This window comes from Odontomachus brunneus, unplaced genomic scaffold, assembly GCF_010583005.1.
Source record: "Odontomachus brunneus isolate Ranch 3 - 2012 unplaced genomic scaffold, Obru_v1 Obru_scaffold_023, whole genome shotgun sequence".
NCBI lineage: Eukaryota > Metazoa > Arthropoda > Insecta > Hymenoptera > Formicidae > Odontomachus > Odontomachus brunneus.
This window is the reverse complement of record NW_022639473.1, coordinates 1,572,774-1,591,306: the sequence shown is the minus strand read 5'-3', so window position 1 is coordinate 1,591,306 and position 18,533 is coordinate 1,572,774. Positions and strand designations below refer to the sequence as shown.

Below are 18,533 nucleotides of genomic sequence, written 5' to 3'. Positions count from 1 at the left end.
GAGAGAGAGAGAGAGAGAGAGAGAGAGAGAGAGAGAGAGAGAGAGAGATCGTGTCGCCGATATAAGAGACGTTTGAACTTTTCGACATTAACGACTTGCGCCGTGCGGTAAGTTGCGCGGGAGATTGAGGGACGCTGGATCCTCATTTCTAACGAAGACACTCGCTTGCTGTAGAAACGAAAAAAGGAAAACGCGACTGTAGTACGGAGATTCTTATGGATGCCAACTGCACACAGAAATATCGGCACAATGCTGTTCTCGTTGTAACAGAGCAATCGGAGCTCGCTGGAAACTCGTAAATATATGTAATAGCGTAGGTCCGGATGAAACGGGTGCAAAGGCGGAAATCTTTTGAGTTCAAGCTTTGATGAAATCGCCCGACTTTGTTGGCCCTGCGAGCGAGCGAGCGAAGGGGTAGGGGGAGTAAGAAGAGCAGGAGGAGGATGAGAAGGAAAAGAGTACTTATAGCTCGAAATGAAGAACAAAAGAAGAAACAGCAGGCCAGGCCCCTGAGTTCGTAGTACGAATTCAGTTTGACGGCGCTTCTTGTATGTGTACAAGCGAGAGGGATGCTGCTCTTTTATCTCCTTTATCTTCGAATGAATAAATACGATCCATAATTTCAAGGCGAAGGGTCTCTTCTCTCAGCCTCTCTCAGCCACCCTTTCGGAACTATTCGTGCAATTCGCGATGCGGCTGTTGAATTTCTTCGCGAGCGAGACAGACACAGCAGTTCCGAAACCGGCACGATGCAAATCTCACCGAATAATCTCCGAATCCTCGCGATAACATTTGGCTCCGCGTAATGGACTCGCGAAAGTGCATTTCCCCGGGCACTTTTTTTCTATTTCGTTGCGCGTTCCGCAACGAGCGGGCGAATTTTACGCGACAACCCTTTTACGACTCTCGCGAAGCCACGTGTCCTTATTGCTCCGCTCGGTTCTGATGTTAAAAGATGCACGCATTCGTATTCGTAGTCGCGTTCGCACTCACGCGTCGTTTCGTTCATGCGAACCGCCGTCTAAAAATAAAGGACAAGAAGAGAGGAAAGAAGAGAGAGGAGAGAGAGAGAGAGAGAGAGAGAGAGAGAGAGAGAGAGAGAGAGAGAGAGAGGAGAAGAGACGACGAGAGAAACAAAACGAACCGCGAACTCTTAAATCTCCCTCACCCACTCGACTGCCGCTGCAAAATTCACTGCGAATCCGTAAGCGGTGCGAAAAAAATTTCTAGGTCGAACGCGAAGGAGGTGGAGCTCGTGAGTGGGCGAAGTTGCGTGTACAGGAATTTGAAGATAAATTTCGCGCTCTATGCTCGAATTAAATTCCACCGCGCGGCGAGGAAAAACTGTGTCCGGCCGCGAGAGAGGGAGAGGACGAGAAAGGGGGAGAGAAAGATAGGGAAAGGGGGAGACCAGACCGGAATAGTTCTCTGCCCGAATGGCTCGGTATGCGATAAGCTGACGGTTTGGTTTGCGAGCGCATACACGAGGTACCGCGATAAAAAGCAACGCGGACCAAAGTGTTATATTGATTGCGCGAATTATGTAGATTGCATTCGAAGAAATAACGCACTCCTTCCTTTGCGACCCGTTCCCATACGTATCGGGAAATAATGCGACGCGACCTCGCCGACAGACTTAATTAGGGTGAGCAACTGAACATCTTTACTCTGAGTAAATCTAAGTACCTGTTGCAAAAAAGTCAAAGTGCACAAAACACGCAGACAAAGGCAATAAATATTACTTGTACAATGCCGTGTAGTAGCATAAGGAGCGAGAGAACGAGAGAGAGAGGGAAGTGAAGACTGGGAGAGAGAATCTTGTTGTTTATTTCAAGTGATGGGCTCGGAAGGCGCAGAATAAGAGTGAACTTCGGAAGTATTTTTTAACGCAAGATGGAATGAAGTATCCCCAAATGATAAAACTGTTAGTATAATGCATAATTTAAACTACTATTTCTGAATATGTTGAAATTAATTGTCATTCATCTTTAAAAGTGCGACAGACCTGAGACTTTGACGTCTCAGGCACGTCGAAATGACAAGTGATAAAGGTGCCATATGTCATATAGAATAGCGGACACCTTCATGGTAATAATTGATCGATACTTTGACAGATTAAGTTAAATATTTCATTTTTATTTGAATCATATTTAAGATGTCTTACTTTGACGTCTCGATTTGGATGGTTTGGCGAGTCTGTTATAATTTTAAAGATGGGTTACAATTAATTTGTATATATATATATATATATATATATATATATATATGTCGAAATGATAATTCCAATGATGTATTACATAAATATTTCTTTTGTTTGAAGATACTCCCTATTCCATTGCGGCAAAGTATATTTTTCTTGAAGTTCACCTTCGTTCCGGATTTATTCTTAACCTCAAGGTAGTCCAATCCCTTAAACTCAAACGACAACATATAGTATGGGAATAATTGAATCAGTTTTATATACATCCGGTCTCGCGAGACGTAACCGACGAGTGAAACGACGAAAATCCGCGGGAGAATCGATTGCACCGGTGGCGGCGGTTCGTTTATTACAACGTCGGTGATATCGCATATCTCTTCGAGACACACATATCTTCAGAGAGATTTTTCGTTCGCGGGTATTTCCTATCGCCTGATATGCCGTGCAATACAGGCGAGCTAAGAACAATGCGCGAAATTAAATTCTTCCTGGCGTAGAGGATGTAGAGTGGCAAAGGGGAGAGGGGTGGAGGAGGGAAAGCGACGTAAACGGGACAAGTACAGAGGAATACCATCGGATTTTATTTTTTCGCGAGCGACAAGCAAAGTGCGAACACAACACGCGTAAAAATTCTGAAAATTCACGCGACTGTGCCCGTTGATTCGCACGGACCGTGTTTAATCTCCCGCATCACCGATTTAGCCCTGCCTATCTCCGGATTCTGCTGCAGCAGCAATTTATTCATGTTTTAGTGGCCGCAGACAGAACAATGACACGTTGACGTAACAATCGGGGGATAAATTCGAGAGAACGCGCCTTTTCGATTAAATAAAATATAATAAAACAAATATTTATACGCGATGTATACACGACGTGCATATGCACGCTCCTTCTCCCTTCCTCTCCCACTCTGTCTTTTTTCATCTCTTCGTACGTCACACGCAGCGACACTATGTGGCACGCAGGTGATGTAACGGATGTATATCGCTATGCGCGAGAGTGGTCGTGGGTATGGCAAATGGCATGTGATCTGTCCCCGGATGCCAATCGTTGGAAAATTTCGGCCATGGCGGAACGAGTGGATCAATGTTACGCGACCTGCTACATTGGCCTTCTGATAGGTAACACGACCTCTTGTGCATGTAGCATACGAATAGCTCTGGTCAGCATTCCATTCCGTTTGCCATCGGGCGTGCATCTTTCCCACTCCCGTCGCTCTTCCGAGAGATATCTCTCTGTTTCGACACACTGAACGTCTCGATTCTTATCTTAAAAAGAGGCGATTAAGATCGTCGTTGTGTTCTCACCTCCTCTTTCCGCCGGCGAAATCTCGCACGTTTCTCACGACGGAGATTAAAGGCTATTAATACTTCTTGCGACGTCGTCGTTGTCGTCGTCGTCGTCCGCTGGTACGTATTGCACGATTCGCGTCGGAATTCGAGCTCAGGTGGCTTACGTACGCGCGAGGTGCGAGCTGAAAAAGCCGGAAACGCGGCGCGGTGTCAACGGTAACGATAATGGCGTGGCAACAAGTGCTTTTAACGTCCTAACAACGAATGCTTGCCTGCATTCTTGGGAAAGTGCTCGACACATTGCTCTCAAAGGACCTCGCCGCAATGGTTTGGCGGGATGATGGAGCACGCTGGTCGCCGAGACAAGACGGGAAAGGACAACGAGATGCATCGTGCAGCATCTGAGCCATTCGAATGAATTCTTTAAGCGGTCTCCAACTTCTACCCCACCGCATTCTTCCCCTTTGTCTCTGCCGGCATCGCGGGTATGCCTGACTGTTCCTTCAGTGCTCGCCTTTTTAAAATCCGGCTTCTTTTCGCGTCGCGGTCCAGTCCCGCCGTAATTCCTGCCTGTATTTTGATCTCTGCCCCATTTTCTTTACGAAATCGCGCTTTTGACGTAATCCTGGCTTTCAGGATGGAATAAGTCTCCGACTTGGATTTCAGTAGTTGCTAGTTATGTGTCCAATTAGATTTATTATCATAGAGAGCGAAGGAGTATTATCGTAAATATAGTTACATATATGTATCGACGATTGCATATAACGATGTCACAATAGTTTCGTGCAATTGAAAAAAAAATAATTAAAGCAACGAATATATCTAACGTCGAAAAATTATATTAGAGAGAAAAGAGAGAGAGGAGAGAGAGAAAGAGAGAGAGAGAGAGAGAGAGAGAGAGAGAGGGAGAAAGAGAAAGGGAAAATTACACCTGTACTAAATTCAACCGCTGCGGCAATGTTCGTCTGAGTTATAAAACTGTTTCATGGATAACGTATGCGCGATGTCTACAGTAACTACGCCACGCATCGTTAAACATCATTCGAAAATTTGAAGCGGGATAACGCGTTTTTCCCCATTTCTTTTTATCCTCCGCTGCTACCGTTGATACAATAGCAGCAGCAGCAGTAGTTTTCTTCAGTCTCCAGTACCTTCCCAATTCCTTTCAAACGTAACTCAAGAGGTTCGCAGCGGAGAAATTTTTCGAAACTTTTACGTGGCTTGGCAACAAACACGTTACTTGCCATTATCGCGAGACATTATGTAACTGATGCTTCAGTAATGCAACTTGAACGAGATAATACCGTGCGAAATTAATACGAACGGCGTACTATTGCGAGGACGTATGCAACGTACGGTACCTACTCTGTTCTCTTTCTTTACGCCCGAGTTCGGGGGGTAAGAAAGCTCGGGTGGAATACTCGATCTGTCAAGGCCAGCTGCCGGAGGGTGAACTACTTGATTTACGCCTTTCTTCCATCTTCGTTCGCGGAACATCCTCTTTGCCTTTCTCCCCCTCTCTCTCTCTCTCTCTCTCTCTCTCTCTCTCTCTCTCTCTCTCTCTCTCATTCCTCCCTTGAATGCTCTATTTCATCAGCTTAATTTGGTAGACTCCAAGACGCTTTAAAGTCTTAAACCAAACTTTGCTCTATTTTTTTTTCTTGAATAAGTTTAAAAGTGACATGGTCACGTAAACGTCACGTACGTGCGTCAAGCGTGAATTTTAACGGAGCTTTTCTCCCATTTTTATCAAATAGATACTTTTAGTTAAGTAGTTGTTTGTAATTTACTAATCTATTTACAGCTTAGTGAAATGGAGCAAAAAATATCCTTCATCCGTATACGGATGATAAATTCCCTATATAAACCAATCCTGTCAGTGCCATACTCCTAACTCTATTCTTTCTTTCAACTGTGTATATCTATTCCTTTATCTTTCCTCTTCCTATCCAATCTGTTCTCCTTATTTCCTTTTCATCTTCTCTTCACCAATTTTCTTCCATATCTCGTTAGTTTCCTTACTCCACTCTATTTTTCCTATTAATTCCGTGAAGTGCTTCCTTTGCTTTTTTCTTCATCTCCTATGTCTCTTTCAGCTTTCAGAGATGCCGTTCGGAAGCGACAAGAAGGAGTTTTCCATATCCTTTCTTCTTATTCTTTGTACCTTATCCTTCTTACTTTCACAGTATTTACGTTATACTACTAGTCCTTATGCCATCCTTCTATCGTACATCTTTATTTTGATTCTGTATCCCATCTGACGATACCATATATTTTCTCTTCTGCGCTTCTATCTTTTTTTTACCATCTATTATACATTTCCTTTATCGATAACTCCCTCTGCATTACGATACCAATTCTCGTCCTCCTTTTGTACCTACACTACTCTAACTACCTGTTCCTTATGATACTATACCTCAATCACCTATGCATCTCTCTGCCTCGAATCCTATCTTCCTACCTAACGCTGTATTTCGCCTTTACTTACACACTATCTTACATATTCATTCTTACACAATTTCCCGGATCAATAAAAGAGTTTGAAGATTAATAAAAAAAATTAATAAAATATAGAGAGACAGACTTTATATAAATAAATAAAAAAAAAAATATATATAGTATATATTATTTTATATATTATATTACATATAGATTGTAATAAAACACAATAAAAATAAAAACACTTTGAAATTAAATTAGTTTACTTTCAATAGAAAGTTCTAGAAACTTGAAAGTATATCCGTGAATTTTTAGATTCTTCGAACCACTTTAAAGATATGATAAAAGGGTCGGAATCGAAAGATTCATGTAGGGCCACATGTGGTGCCGTTCTTCACATAAGCCACTAAGGTTTAATAAAAACTTATATTATTTAAGAATAAAGTCATGTGTTTATTATTATATTTTCACGCGATATAACGAAATCCTTAAATTCCAATAAAATCAGTTCAATTGAGATTCGAACCAAAATGGTTTGAGTCTTCACTAAACAAGTCAAAAATGGTTTGAGTCTCGGCCGAGTCTAAACCGATTTTCTGTGATTTTAGTCAGAAATTTGTCAAAATAGGTTGTCTGTTAAAAAGGTTTTGCCAGCATCCCTTGTAAATTGCATTTCCTTGTAAAACTTAACTAGAGCCAACAATGAAGTCGTGCTTAGGTCTACAATTTTCGCGAGCTACGCATTGTTACGCTTCATCTTCCGTGCGGGGAACCGCCGTATGTTCCAAAGAGGCATCCGGTTTTCACTTCGACGTCGAGGCACATGCGACAATAGACAATAGAAGATTTTCACGGAGAATTCTTTTCTGTTCCAGTGTTAAGACGGATATGGGTGCAGCCGGCGCGGTATCCAGACTCTACATCGCGAACGCGAATAAAAAGGACAGCGGAAACTACAGCTGCGCTTTGGCGGATGTAGCAGCAGCGACTATGGTGTCCGTCCACGTACTAAACGGTATGTTCCTGGCGCGAGTGCTCTCGCGAAAGTGCGAGCGGTCTGTGCGTTCCTGTGCGCGTTAAAACCACACTCCGAGCCGTAATCAAAGGACCGACGGTGGTCTCTGTTGGCTACCGATAAACGCGTTCAGGGAGAGCTGGGCAAGTGGAAGGAGAACATGGAGGGTGGTAGAGTCAGCCAACCTCGGCGTTCGACGTCTATCGATATAATTTTCCACTCCTACGCACGCTCGATAATTGATTTTCCACAGCTTCTCAACGGCGCGGCAATGCCTATTACTAGTCGTTCTTTTCTTTTCCTGTGTTCACCACCTTCCGTTTCTCGCCTTGCTCGCCTTCCTTATACTCCGCGAAAGTGAGAAAAGAAAGAAGGGAGGAGGAAGGAAGGAAAAAGAGAAAGAGAGAGAAAGAGGAGACCACTGCATTCGGTCCGTCTCCTCTTTTTCTTTCTCTCTCTTCTACACATCTCACGCCAATCGATCGTGTAGGAATACAAAGCTGTGATTTCATCAGGGTAAATAACCGGCTGCTAGGCGTCGCAGCCGACGGACGGAGGCGCTGTCGTTGACGGCTCGTTCGATCGCTTTTCGTGATCGTCGTGGCGCGGTCTCGATTTCCGCTTTGTCGACGACGTTTCTGCGCTAAATGACATTTTTGACGGTGCCGACCCGGGAAAATAACGCACCGCGCGATATTAAGTAGATGGGGAAGAGGGCGGGGGGAAGGGGAAAATGACGGTAAAACGAAGACTCCGGCTAATACATAATACGTGTGTGTGTGTGTGTGTGTGTGTGTGTGTGTGTGTGTGTGTGTATAGACTCGCCCAAGACTTTTTTCCTGCTCGTGGCTAACCGTGCTGTTTCGTATGCTCCGATTTCCGTCTAATACGGTGTATGGAGTATTCATAGAAAAGTTCGTTGAATATCCACGTTGACCTATTTCTTTCTTCAGCGCGCTGCCGAGCGCTGCCGTAGAATTCTTCTTCCCTCTGTAATTTCTCTCATTCTCGCTGCATAGTCAAATTAACGTCTTTTTTAAAAAAGTATACATAATTCTCGGACGTACTAATTCTTACGTTTTACAATTGCGCGATGTGAACATGGGTGAGTCTCATCGCGATGAGAGATAGAACCGTGGGTTTAATTTACCGTGTTCATAGATAGAGATTGTTAACGCGAAAATTGCATTGTAGCTTGGCGTGTTGTGTGGAATGTTTAACGTCGAATAAATAAAGAGACCGGTCTCCAAGATGGGATTAGAGTGAATGAAGATTGATAGAGGCAGACGAAGTCAATCAATCTCAGTCCAATTAATCCGGCTCGATTGAACGACTAAATATATTTGGTCCTAACTTATATCGACAATATGTATTTTCGCGAAAGTGGGTTAACCCGAACGATTGTTCCGCAATTCCGATGAGCGATTCACGGCGCGTCGTACACATGTTTGATACGTCGTTGAATAACGCTCGCTCTTCAGCCCTCTTTATTTTTAAACGACGTAAACCGCGAAACTTCCGCAACACGGAGGAAAAGCACGTAGGAAAAGTCGAGTCGATGACGCGTGCTCCCGCGCGAAATGCCGCTAAACGCAAGCTTTATAGTAGCGGATGGGCGATGCCACTGCAAGACGGTCGATATCGCGGCCTGGGGAACGTCTTTCGAACTTATAGCGAAGGAGCTCAACGAGTTTTCACGGCGGCTTTTCGCGCTCGGGGCAGAGCGGCTCAGAGACGCCGCATCTAGCTGATGTGCATTATTTACGGCGGATTACCTTAAGTCGGTCCAATACGAGAGTTCGATCCTTTCGGTGAAGTTTGACGAGGGAGAGAGGAGGGAGGAGGAAAAGAAAGCGACCACAGAAATGTCTGCTTGTGACGTATAATCTGCGTTTGGTTTCTTTCGAGCGGGTTAACGAGAGAAAACGTGTAATTCCGCGAATGTTTATTGCCATTGCGCGAATTCGTAGAGACATTAAAAAGCCACGATCACGAGGATCACTATTTGCGCGCGACTTTCTTTTTCTACGAAAAAGAAAGTCTCTTCACTACGTCGCACTTACATTTTGTTCGTTGGCGCACAACAGGAGGTCTCGTTTCTGGTTTTACCAGACGAGTCCTCGACTGCGTTCTCTCTTCGAATACATATTACCGGCAAAAACAAGTGTCTTACATTATCCCGCAACGCGCCCGCGAAGACGCGACGACAGCCAGATGGAGTTAGTGCGAGCCACCGTTGTCGTCACGATGAGTATGCGGAATGCGCAAGTCGGAGAGAGTTATTACCGGTGGCGTTGTATGCCGGTAACTACAAGAGCGATCATAATACTGGAAGTAATGCAAATTTGCTTGACAAGTAGTCGGACGCTCGAGGCTCGCATTCGAAAATAGTTTGCCGTGGCGAGAGTCGACCAACGTCCTGAAATTTCGCAGCCGTTCTCATCGTCAACGACGACGGTGCGCGCTGCATCGTCAAGCGCGCGTTTCCCACTTCCGCAGTTTCGTCTATCCGTTTATGCATGTGATCGACGCTAATGACGTCCGCACGTGCGCGAGAGAGAGAGAGAGAGAGAGAGAGAGACGAAGGAAGAGACAGGGAGAGAGTAAAATTCGCGAAAGCCGCGGCTCGCCGCGGTCGTCTTCGACCACGATCGTTACCCGAGCCGCATCCTAATGCCACGATTCACATGGCATTAGGATGAGCGATCGATTCTTCTTCGTTGCCTGCGAACATTTGCATAAAATGGCTAGATTCGTGAACGTTCCGTTCTGCCGGTTCGGTAATAGCTTCGTAAGCTGCGGCTCAAAGCCGCTTTTGACGATAACGCTGTGAGAAATCGTCGTATCACGCGTGCGTTACCTTCTGCCAAAGTCTAGGCGAGATAGCCAAGTTGTTTCTCGCGAACATTACATTTTCGCGTGATAAACAATGCGCGGCAAAGTATGCCCCACCGCGATGCCGTACCCGTTCGTGACTCGTTAATATTCCGGTATAACGTACTTGAGGATTCTTTAGTTTATTATGCAAATGAAAACCGCACTCTGTGTGCGTATACCTGTGTGTTGGCGGATGCATCGCAGTGTTGTACAGGGCGGCCGTTCTGCAGAAAGTAGAGAAGCCGCCGCCGCCGCCGCCTGTAGAACGTCTAAGAGCGAAAAAAGGAAGTCGTGACTTTAATTCTCCTTCGGCGAAGCGCGTGACACGCTCGTACATCCTTCGTAGTTCTTTTCCTTTTCTTATAATTAATATGCCTTTAATAATGTACCGGGCTACCTCGCTTTGTAATTAATTACCCTCGAGATATGTCACGGTTATTAATTAAATACGAGCGCCGCTATAGAGACGAAGCACATTACCCGGCGCTATCTTAACGTACTTCGCTTCGAGGACGTCCCTCGTTGCAGCAGCTTTCCTTCTCTTGCAACTTCTGCTTCTTTTTCTTCCTCTTCCTCTCGCTCTTTTTCCCAACTCGCGATCTCGCCCCTATCGTTCTCCGCGCGTTCCTAGTAGAAGATTACTGTCGGTAAGACCGTTTTAGCTAAAGTACGTTTAAGTCACGATATATATGTGTGTAAGCTTCGTTTAGTAGAATCGAAGATTCGCCGATAATTCGCGAGCCCGGATAAAAGCGGCAGCGCCATCGTTTGCGGCAGAGCTCGGCGAAAAAAGAATAGAAACAAACTAAACGGTAAAACACACTGCGTTAAGACCCCGTCCAGGCCGCCGTTCGTTCCTCCGTTCTTTCGCTGTGGATCCGGATGAAAGGAATCCACAGCGAGGGAAAGGTGCAAGGAAACGTCCGGGACGACCGGCCGGCTCGTTCTCGCGAAATGAGCGCTTCTTGGCCCGGTTAATGCCTACGAGGGAACGCCACATCCAGTGGCGACTAGATATAGAGTGAACGGTCGGCCGCTCGCTCCTGGCACGGAAGCCAGCTCCGAGAGGTTATTTCGCGGGGTGTCACGCCCTGCCCATTAATAATCGTGGCCGCAGGCTTCGCGAGGGCTACACGTCGACCCGCCTCTATCCCTTCTGTGACACGGAAGTCTGCCGTGTCGCCTCTTCGGCATCGCAGTGGCTGCTAAGTTCGCGGCATTCTCTCTCCCTCATCGTGCTCGTCGCGTTACGTCGCCGACGGCCGGGCGTGAGAAGTTTGCAAAGCCCTCTTTCTCTCTTTCTCGCTCGTCGTGAGAGACGCAGTTAACAGGTTTCGCGCGAGACGCGGTCATGTATAATACACACAGAAAGAATCTCCGGAGGCCGCTTGACAGCTCATTTCGCATCCACTTCTCTCCACCGTGACGATTCTTTAAATCCTCCCCGGCCCGGCAGCCGTCCGCAGAGTCGCGACGGAGGAAATCGCACCCCCGAGCCGCCGCGCGATTAATCGCGCGGTGTTGCGCGTCGGCATATTATACAATTCCCGGCTTGTCGGTGCGAATTAAAATCGATGCTCCTTTTCTGAGCAAGACCGTGAGATTGCACCGATTAATGTCCCGGTCGTTACTTTCGACCGAACAGCGCGACATGACGAAAGAGAAAAAAAAAGAAAATCGTTTCTATGAAGCTTTTCGGCTCGATTACATTCGACGATCGCTGAATAGTCGCATACGGCCGCACGTCGACTTCGGTTGACAGATATTTTTCTTCGTTAAGCCATTACTATATATGGCTCATACGATATATATTTGTACGGTAGATCTTTGTTACGATATCTTTATTTATTTAAAAAAAATTAAAATTTTTGTATTCAAGTTAATATGAATTTCATCAGAGGATAGGGGAAAAACTCGGTAGTCGGCACTCATCAATTTTCGACCTTTGCTCGGGTACCTCATCAACTGTTAAGGTAGATACGGAAATTTATTAAATATTTATTGATTATATAGGTCTGCATGGTTTTGATGTTTGATATTTGATGTTTGATGTTTGATGGTTTCCCACGTAATTTTGTGCGCTGAATTCAAATTTGATCTCAGAATTTGCGCATCACGTCAGGTTTCCCAAATATATGAGATTAAATGCATAAAAATGACAATTTTAATCAACTTCATGTATTTATTTTAGACACCAAATTTTTTTGAATTTTTGTTAATGTCATAGCATAGTACGAGTCTTCTTCTTTAAAATCCATTTTTAATCTTCCTCGTGCGATATTTTGTTACCGAAATGTACCATTTTAAAGATATTAAAATTACAAATGGATATCCAAAAACCCCCCAAAAAATCCAAAACTCAAACCTGAAATCCATAAACCCAAAACTCGTAAATCCGAAACTCATACTTAAATTAGAATAATGTGTTAGCCAATTATACCACTTTTGATGTTATATCTTGCACGCGTATACATAATTTTAATATCTTTAAAGTAATATATCTCGGGAATAAATTATCTCACACAGAGACGATTAAAACAGAATTTTAAAAAGGAAGATTAGTAACTATACGATGACACTATCAGATATATTAAAGAAAATTTAGACTCACTAAAATAAATGTATAAAGCCAAAATCGTCATTTTTTACACCTTTAACCTCATTTATCTAAAAAATTAGCGCACAAAATTACCTACGAAACTATTTCGTTTGCTCAAACATGTTTTAAGACTCTTTATTATGCAGGTCTATGCTATTTATTGATTGATACTTATTATTTATTTATTCGTTTTCTTTTAAATCCTCGTACACCTTAATACTCAGCAACGTCCGCGCAAGAGTGCCGAGAACAGATACAGAGTGCCGGCTACTGGACGTTTCTCCCTACACATTACATGCAGATGTTGGCGATTTTCGCGTCCCACTACGTATTTTCTCGCGTTCCGTTGTTCTCAGCCAACGGAACATACATTATGCGTGACGGATACTCGCCGTACCGAAAGAATTAAGTCTCGAATTTTGATTCTTCGCGAACGAACAATCGGAATTACAGCGGTCGGCAGTAGTTGGATTTATGAAGGATCGAGAGAGCATCGTACGGCTGCGCGCGCGTGCTCGTACACGGTACGTCGGCGCAACGTGATTAGCGAAGTCAATGAAATTACGACGCATTTGCACGCGATATTACGAGGCATCGCATATGTATGCGAGTAGCATGAGTTATCGGCTAATTAATTTGTAATTAAGCAGAGATCGAGCGCCGTCGCGAATTATTCTGCATAATCCGCGCGCAGGCTGAATAGATTTCGGCCGGCTAAATAAAATACACCCGTGTGACGCGTTAACACATCCGTCTTATTGTTGACGCGTACTACTTGACGGTTGTGTCTCTTTCTTTCTCCGAATTTTCTTTTTTTTTCGTTTTTCCCTTTTTTGCTCCCGAGCCAGAGCGAGCGTTAGAATTGAGAATAATACAATTGCGAATAATAGAATTGAGAATATACTTCCATTTCTTCTGCGAATTAACGAAAGCGTTCTCAATAAGATAGGACGTCTCAGTGAGGATCCGGACGATTCAATTAACGGGACGGGGATCCTGGGATTAAGAGCCGGTTTACTAGGAACGCGCGTAAACAGAGTTGTAAATTTTTCTCCGACCGGCAGCGTTTAATTGAATCTTGGGAAGGGTGGCCGTTTGTATGACTAGCCGCCAAGAGTGCCACGTGGATAGCATGTTTTCGACTTCGCGGAAACTTTCGAGTCGATTGAGGTAAACGTTTCACGTTCGGTTGCAGCGAAAATGTAAAGAGAAACTACAGAGTTAATGAGTGGTGGAAGAAGAAGTGGAAGAAGAAGAAGTGGAAAGGAAGAGCTGTACACGCGCGGCAGCGTGATCCGACGAATACACATTCCGAATCTTGTAATATAATCCTTTCGGTTGGGATTCGTCACGCGATCAAGATGCTCAATGTATCGTGTTGCGCGCCGCTATTTGTAGAATTTATTAAGGCCTATCTTGTTGATTCGCGTCGCGAATTTGTTAATTGTTAATTAAATGTAGAAGATTACAATTGCATTATTGGATTATGCGCGAAATTTGCAAGTCGCAAATATACAGCCGTGGCGTTTGAATATATTTGCACACGTGGAGGATGATAAAACGCATTCAACATGCGAATGCGCCGACAGTTATTAGAATCGCGTTTCTACAATAAATAAATTGTTACAAATCCACGCGCGTTGTGACGTCTATCTGCTCGGCAGATGTGTACAGCGGAAAAATCGGAGGCAACAATGGCGAATAATCGACAGCGAAATAGTTACACGAGAGAGAGAGAGAGAGAGAAAGAGAGTCGATAAATCCAATTTTCTTTTCTATCATTAACACTCTCATCGAATAAATAAACCTCAACGATCAGTGCACTTTGTGTCCGTTGCTGCGGTAATCGCGTGTCATCTCACTTGAACACGAAACAAAGGAGAGATAATTTTTCTCGCGATCGTCACGCTCGCCACGTAAACAGCGTTAAATGCGGTAAATTTTTTCCGCGTTTACACGATGGTTGGTTTTCGATCGACCATTTGCGAGACTCGTACGGACCACAGTTTTTGTCACTTTTACGCGCGACGGTCGGTCTGTAGGATTGCTTTGCATTTGATATTTCACTATGGATTTTATCGATGGCCGAGTTCGCGTTTATATTTTGAATTTTTCGGCAATTTTGCAGCCAAATACCGGTCGCAATCACCGTGTGTATGCCGATCCCTCGGCTTTTATCACCGTGGCTATAACCCCGTGTGACATGCTAAATAAAAGGATTGAAACGCTATTCGCGTTTGATCGGCGAGCATGTGAGCACGTTCGCGGAGTATATTTCGTTCATTAAAACGCAAAATAGATTAGTTACGATATACATATAATAAATACCAGTGTCCTCGCACGAACATTTTTAACGCCGGAGTATCGGCCGTATTAATTTGCCGATTTATCATCCGATTTCGCTGTCAGTAAATTCAGACACCGGTAATGGAACGGACGAGTATCGTAAAAGTCAATAATTTCTAGATACGGAGATAAAGAGATACAGGACGGAAATTTAATCCCAGGACAGATAAGAAATGGACGATGGAAAACGGTTGTGTAACAAGCCGTTTCTGTTGTCGACCGGTTGTCAAGCGGCCCCGAAGAAGCTGAAGTTTGAAGTGGAGATATTGTGTGCTTTCCATTATTGTCGGCGATTTTACACTTAACTTAACGTGTCTCCTTTAAAAACCCCTTCCCTCCCCTCTGTCGCGTTCTCGGAAATTTTCTCCGTCACGAAATTCGAAGTCGAGAGTGTTTTCTTTTCCTTCCTTCTCCTCTTCGTTTCTCTGATTCGAAGAGTCACGCGCGGTTATTAGTTTCAAGCATGCGATGTAACGGTGAACGCGCTGATTTATCTGAAGAGATGACAATTTAGTAACGCCAACTACCACAACAACGCGCATATACGCGCTCCTCGCCCTCGGGCCCCACGCTGAGAGCCGCGCAACTCATGAAATATATTTGTTAGGATACCTTTGCGTTGGAAAAATGATACTCGACTTTAATCTGCCGCGTTTTGCTCGCCGAAGCAACATCAGCGGAATATCGAGGACGCGGGCGTGCGACGATATTTTTCGTAAATATCTCGTTTTTCGGAAAAATTCGCCGCGCTCTCGAAAATATCATTCGACTTTTCGCCCCTTGCCGCGTAAACAAGAATACATACTGTGTACGACAACGCCGATGAGGAAGGCGGCGGTATATGTGCATGTATATGTATATATGCGGGTTGTGAATTAATCGCGCGTATTTCCGTGCTCTGTTACAGGGGAGAATCCAGCTGCCATGCAACACGGCGGTACCACGGCCCCGAGAGGGACCTTTATCTTCACCGTTGTGATATCACTGTCGTCGCTCTTAAGGTGACCGTGATGACCCCGGTGCATTTTGGACCTGCGATTCGAATGGTGCTAACTTTTCTCCCTCCCCGCGGTGAGAGACTCGTGCGCCCGGGAATGTATTCTGTTGAAGCGGGAACCTCGGGCTCGGTGTCACAGAGCCCTCTTTCTCCCTTACCACCACCACCTTCTCCTTCTGCTCCACCATCATCCGTTCACCTCTCCATGGGCGACCTAAGCTGCCGCCACCGTCGCCGATGCTGCGCGATCGATCGCACGAATTACGGGGCGGATCTATCGTTTTCGCGACTACGAGACCACGACGTGTGACAACGAAAGAGATATCACCATCGCTGCTGCTGCTGCTGCTGCTGCTATCATCATTACTACTACCACCACTACCACCACCCCCGTTGGTTCTCCGTGCTTCGAAATACGATGGGACATACGACTCTTAGATGAGACACAAACCTGCTTAGGAGCGCCGCGGTTTTCTACCTCGCGACTTCGTCGCGCGTCCGCGAGACAACGCGTTGCGGCTATGGTAACGACGTTTCAGTCTCTCTCGGTAAAAATAACTACTCCCAACTAATCGCAGTCCCGGGAGATGATATCGACATGGAATTGACAGCGTAGAGTGAAGAACGCGCGCGCGCGCGCGCGCTGTGAATTTCGAGAAGAACGAAAGGGAGAAATTCTTCGCATCCCTATCGCGTGCTTGAGCTCTCTCTCTCTCTCTCTCTCTCTTTCTCTCTCTCTCTCTCTTCCGTTCCCTTTCTCGTCCTCTCTTACTCTCCCTCTTTCGCAATGTTAAGGTGTCGCACGCGTTATTTCGCGCGTTCGCGGTGTTCAAACGCAGAGCTGGTAATTAAATTCCTGTTTGTGTGTTATGTATGTATAAACGCGACTACCCACGACACGTGTTTCTAATGGCGGTAAAAAAATTGCGCGATGATTCGATCGAAATACGCTCATATGTATTTTTTTTCTTCTTTTTTTTATCGTTTTATTCTCCTTATTGCGAGGTTTTTCGACATCTGTTCCGAACTAATTATTAAACGATTTTTTTTGTCGATATAACGCTGTAAACACATCACGTTTCGTTTCTGATTCAGATATAAATTACATCGTGGAACGTGTCGCTCCCTCCTCAAGTTTGATGTGTCATTTTCGTTACTTCTCTTTTTTTTTGTTTCGTTCGGAGGGTATAACAACGAAAAGCTTTCCATCGATCGAAGGAAACGAAGTTTTACGAAGAATGCGGCAAGTGCGTTTTATAAGCAAAGTTCGAAGATACGTGAGAGACGTGTATATATATACTTTTGTATATATATATACTTTTATATATGTGTATATACACACACATACATATACGTACATATACATTTGTTGAACTTATATTGTGTGCGAGATGTTATGTACTTTTAGCATGCGAGTGACGTTTAGTACGAAAGTTAGAGGAAATTCCAAAATGTTGAACGAATTCGTCGAACGACACCGTCCAGAGAATCCGACGTACTGGCTGCTCGGCGAATGAGGCGGCGTTTGAATTTGGATTAGCGATCATCTCGATGTTCGACGGGCAAATTTATTCAACCGGATAGACTGTGCGCGAGTTTCCTTTCGTTTCACGCGCGAATTACGCGGCCGCATAATCGCGCCCTACGGAGAGACAATAGAAATCGAGGAAATTTGTCTGGTATCTCTCAAATTTTAACAGTCATGAACCACGTTCGCACACAGACACACTCACGCACACCCATCCCTCTACATATCATCTATATTTCGTTAATGAACACCCAAAAAAACATAATCTTATCCTTAGCAGAATTTTTTTATGTGTTAGTTTCAAGAGTTCTTCTAAAAGGTAAATATTCTAACATTCAGAAAGAATAACTCTATTTGCGAAGTGCCATTTCCTGTTCCTAAGTCTCATATTATAAGGGAAAACCTTTACTGAGAGAATATTTCTCTTCTAGTGAAGTGGACTAATAATCGGGAATCCACTGGATTGCTATTCTAACTTTTTTCCCTTTTGAATCAAGAGGAATATGTTTATTTAAAGCAGAGTGCCGCGCGCGACAAGCACGACTTGCACATTCGGAGAAAAATATAATAGCAACTATATATATGTGATAAATATACAAGTTTTGTACGTAGCATTAATGCATACAGTTTGATAAACTACCCGAAATTTTGATCCTATATTAAACTTTGAATTCTACAACGCAGTAAGAGTTATGTTAACAAAGTAGGTTTAATTCTAATGATACAATTTATTCCTACTTTGACTCTGATATTCCAAATTTATCTTTTCACTTTCTTTAGCATTCATAATAAATTGTATTATAGGCTTCAGAATATCAAAATATATGTTAAATAGAATAGTAAAGCTAAATATATGTTAAATAGAATAGTAAAGCTAAAAGTAGGATCAAAATTTTGATATTTTGTAGTTATTACAGTTAAAGCTGAATGATTAAGGTACTATATAGAAAATTAGAGAATCATATATAGTTCACGTAAATCGCTCAACTTTATCTGCGATAATTAGAAAATAGTGATTAAACTACAAAAGTATATGTTACGTCGTTACCATCCTGCATTTTTCTCCGAGTGTGCTGTAGATAAAAGACGAAATTCTTCCACTTTTAAGAATATCGTGCTTTGAATATTTTCCTCTTGGTTTGAGAAGAATCCTCTTGAGGCCATACATAAGAGGATTCCGCCAAGGATGACATGATATTTTATTGTGCGAAAAAGGAATTGTCCAAAATGTGAAGCGCGT

The 18,533-nt window shown here is 44.0% G+C and overlaps 1 protein-coding gene across 5 annotated transcripts in view; it reads left to right on the top strand.

The window, feature by feature from the left end:
* LOC116842222 (immunoglobulin superfamily member 10-like) overlaps positions 1 to 18,069 on the top strand; it is a 155,808-nt gene extending 137,739 nt beyond the window's left edge. For all 5 annotated transcript variants that reach the window (XM_032811116.1, XM_032811118.1, XM_032811117.1 and 2 more), the window contains 2 exons: positions 6,807 to 6,946; positions 15,676 to 18,069. In XM_032811116.1, coding sequence (XP_032667007.1) covers positions 6,807 to 6,946; positions 15,676 to 15,773 — 238 coding nt within the window. In that variant the 3' untranslated portion in view covers positions 15,774 to 18,069. The remainder of the gene's footprint in view (positions 1 to 6,806; positions 6,947 to 15,675) is intronic.
* The last annotated feature ends 464 nt before the right edge of the window (positions 18,070 to 18,533 follow it).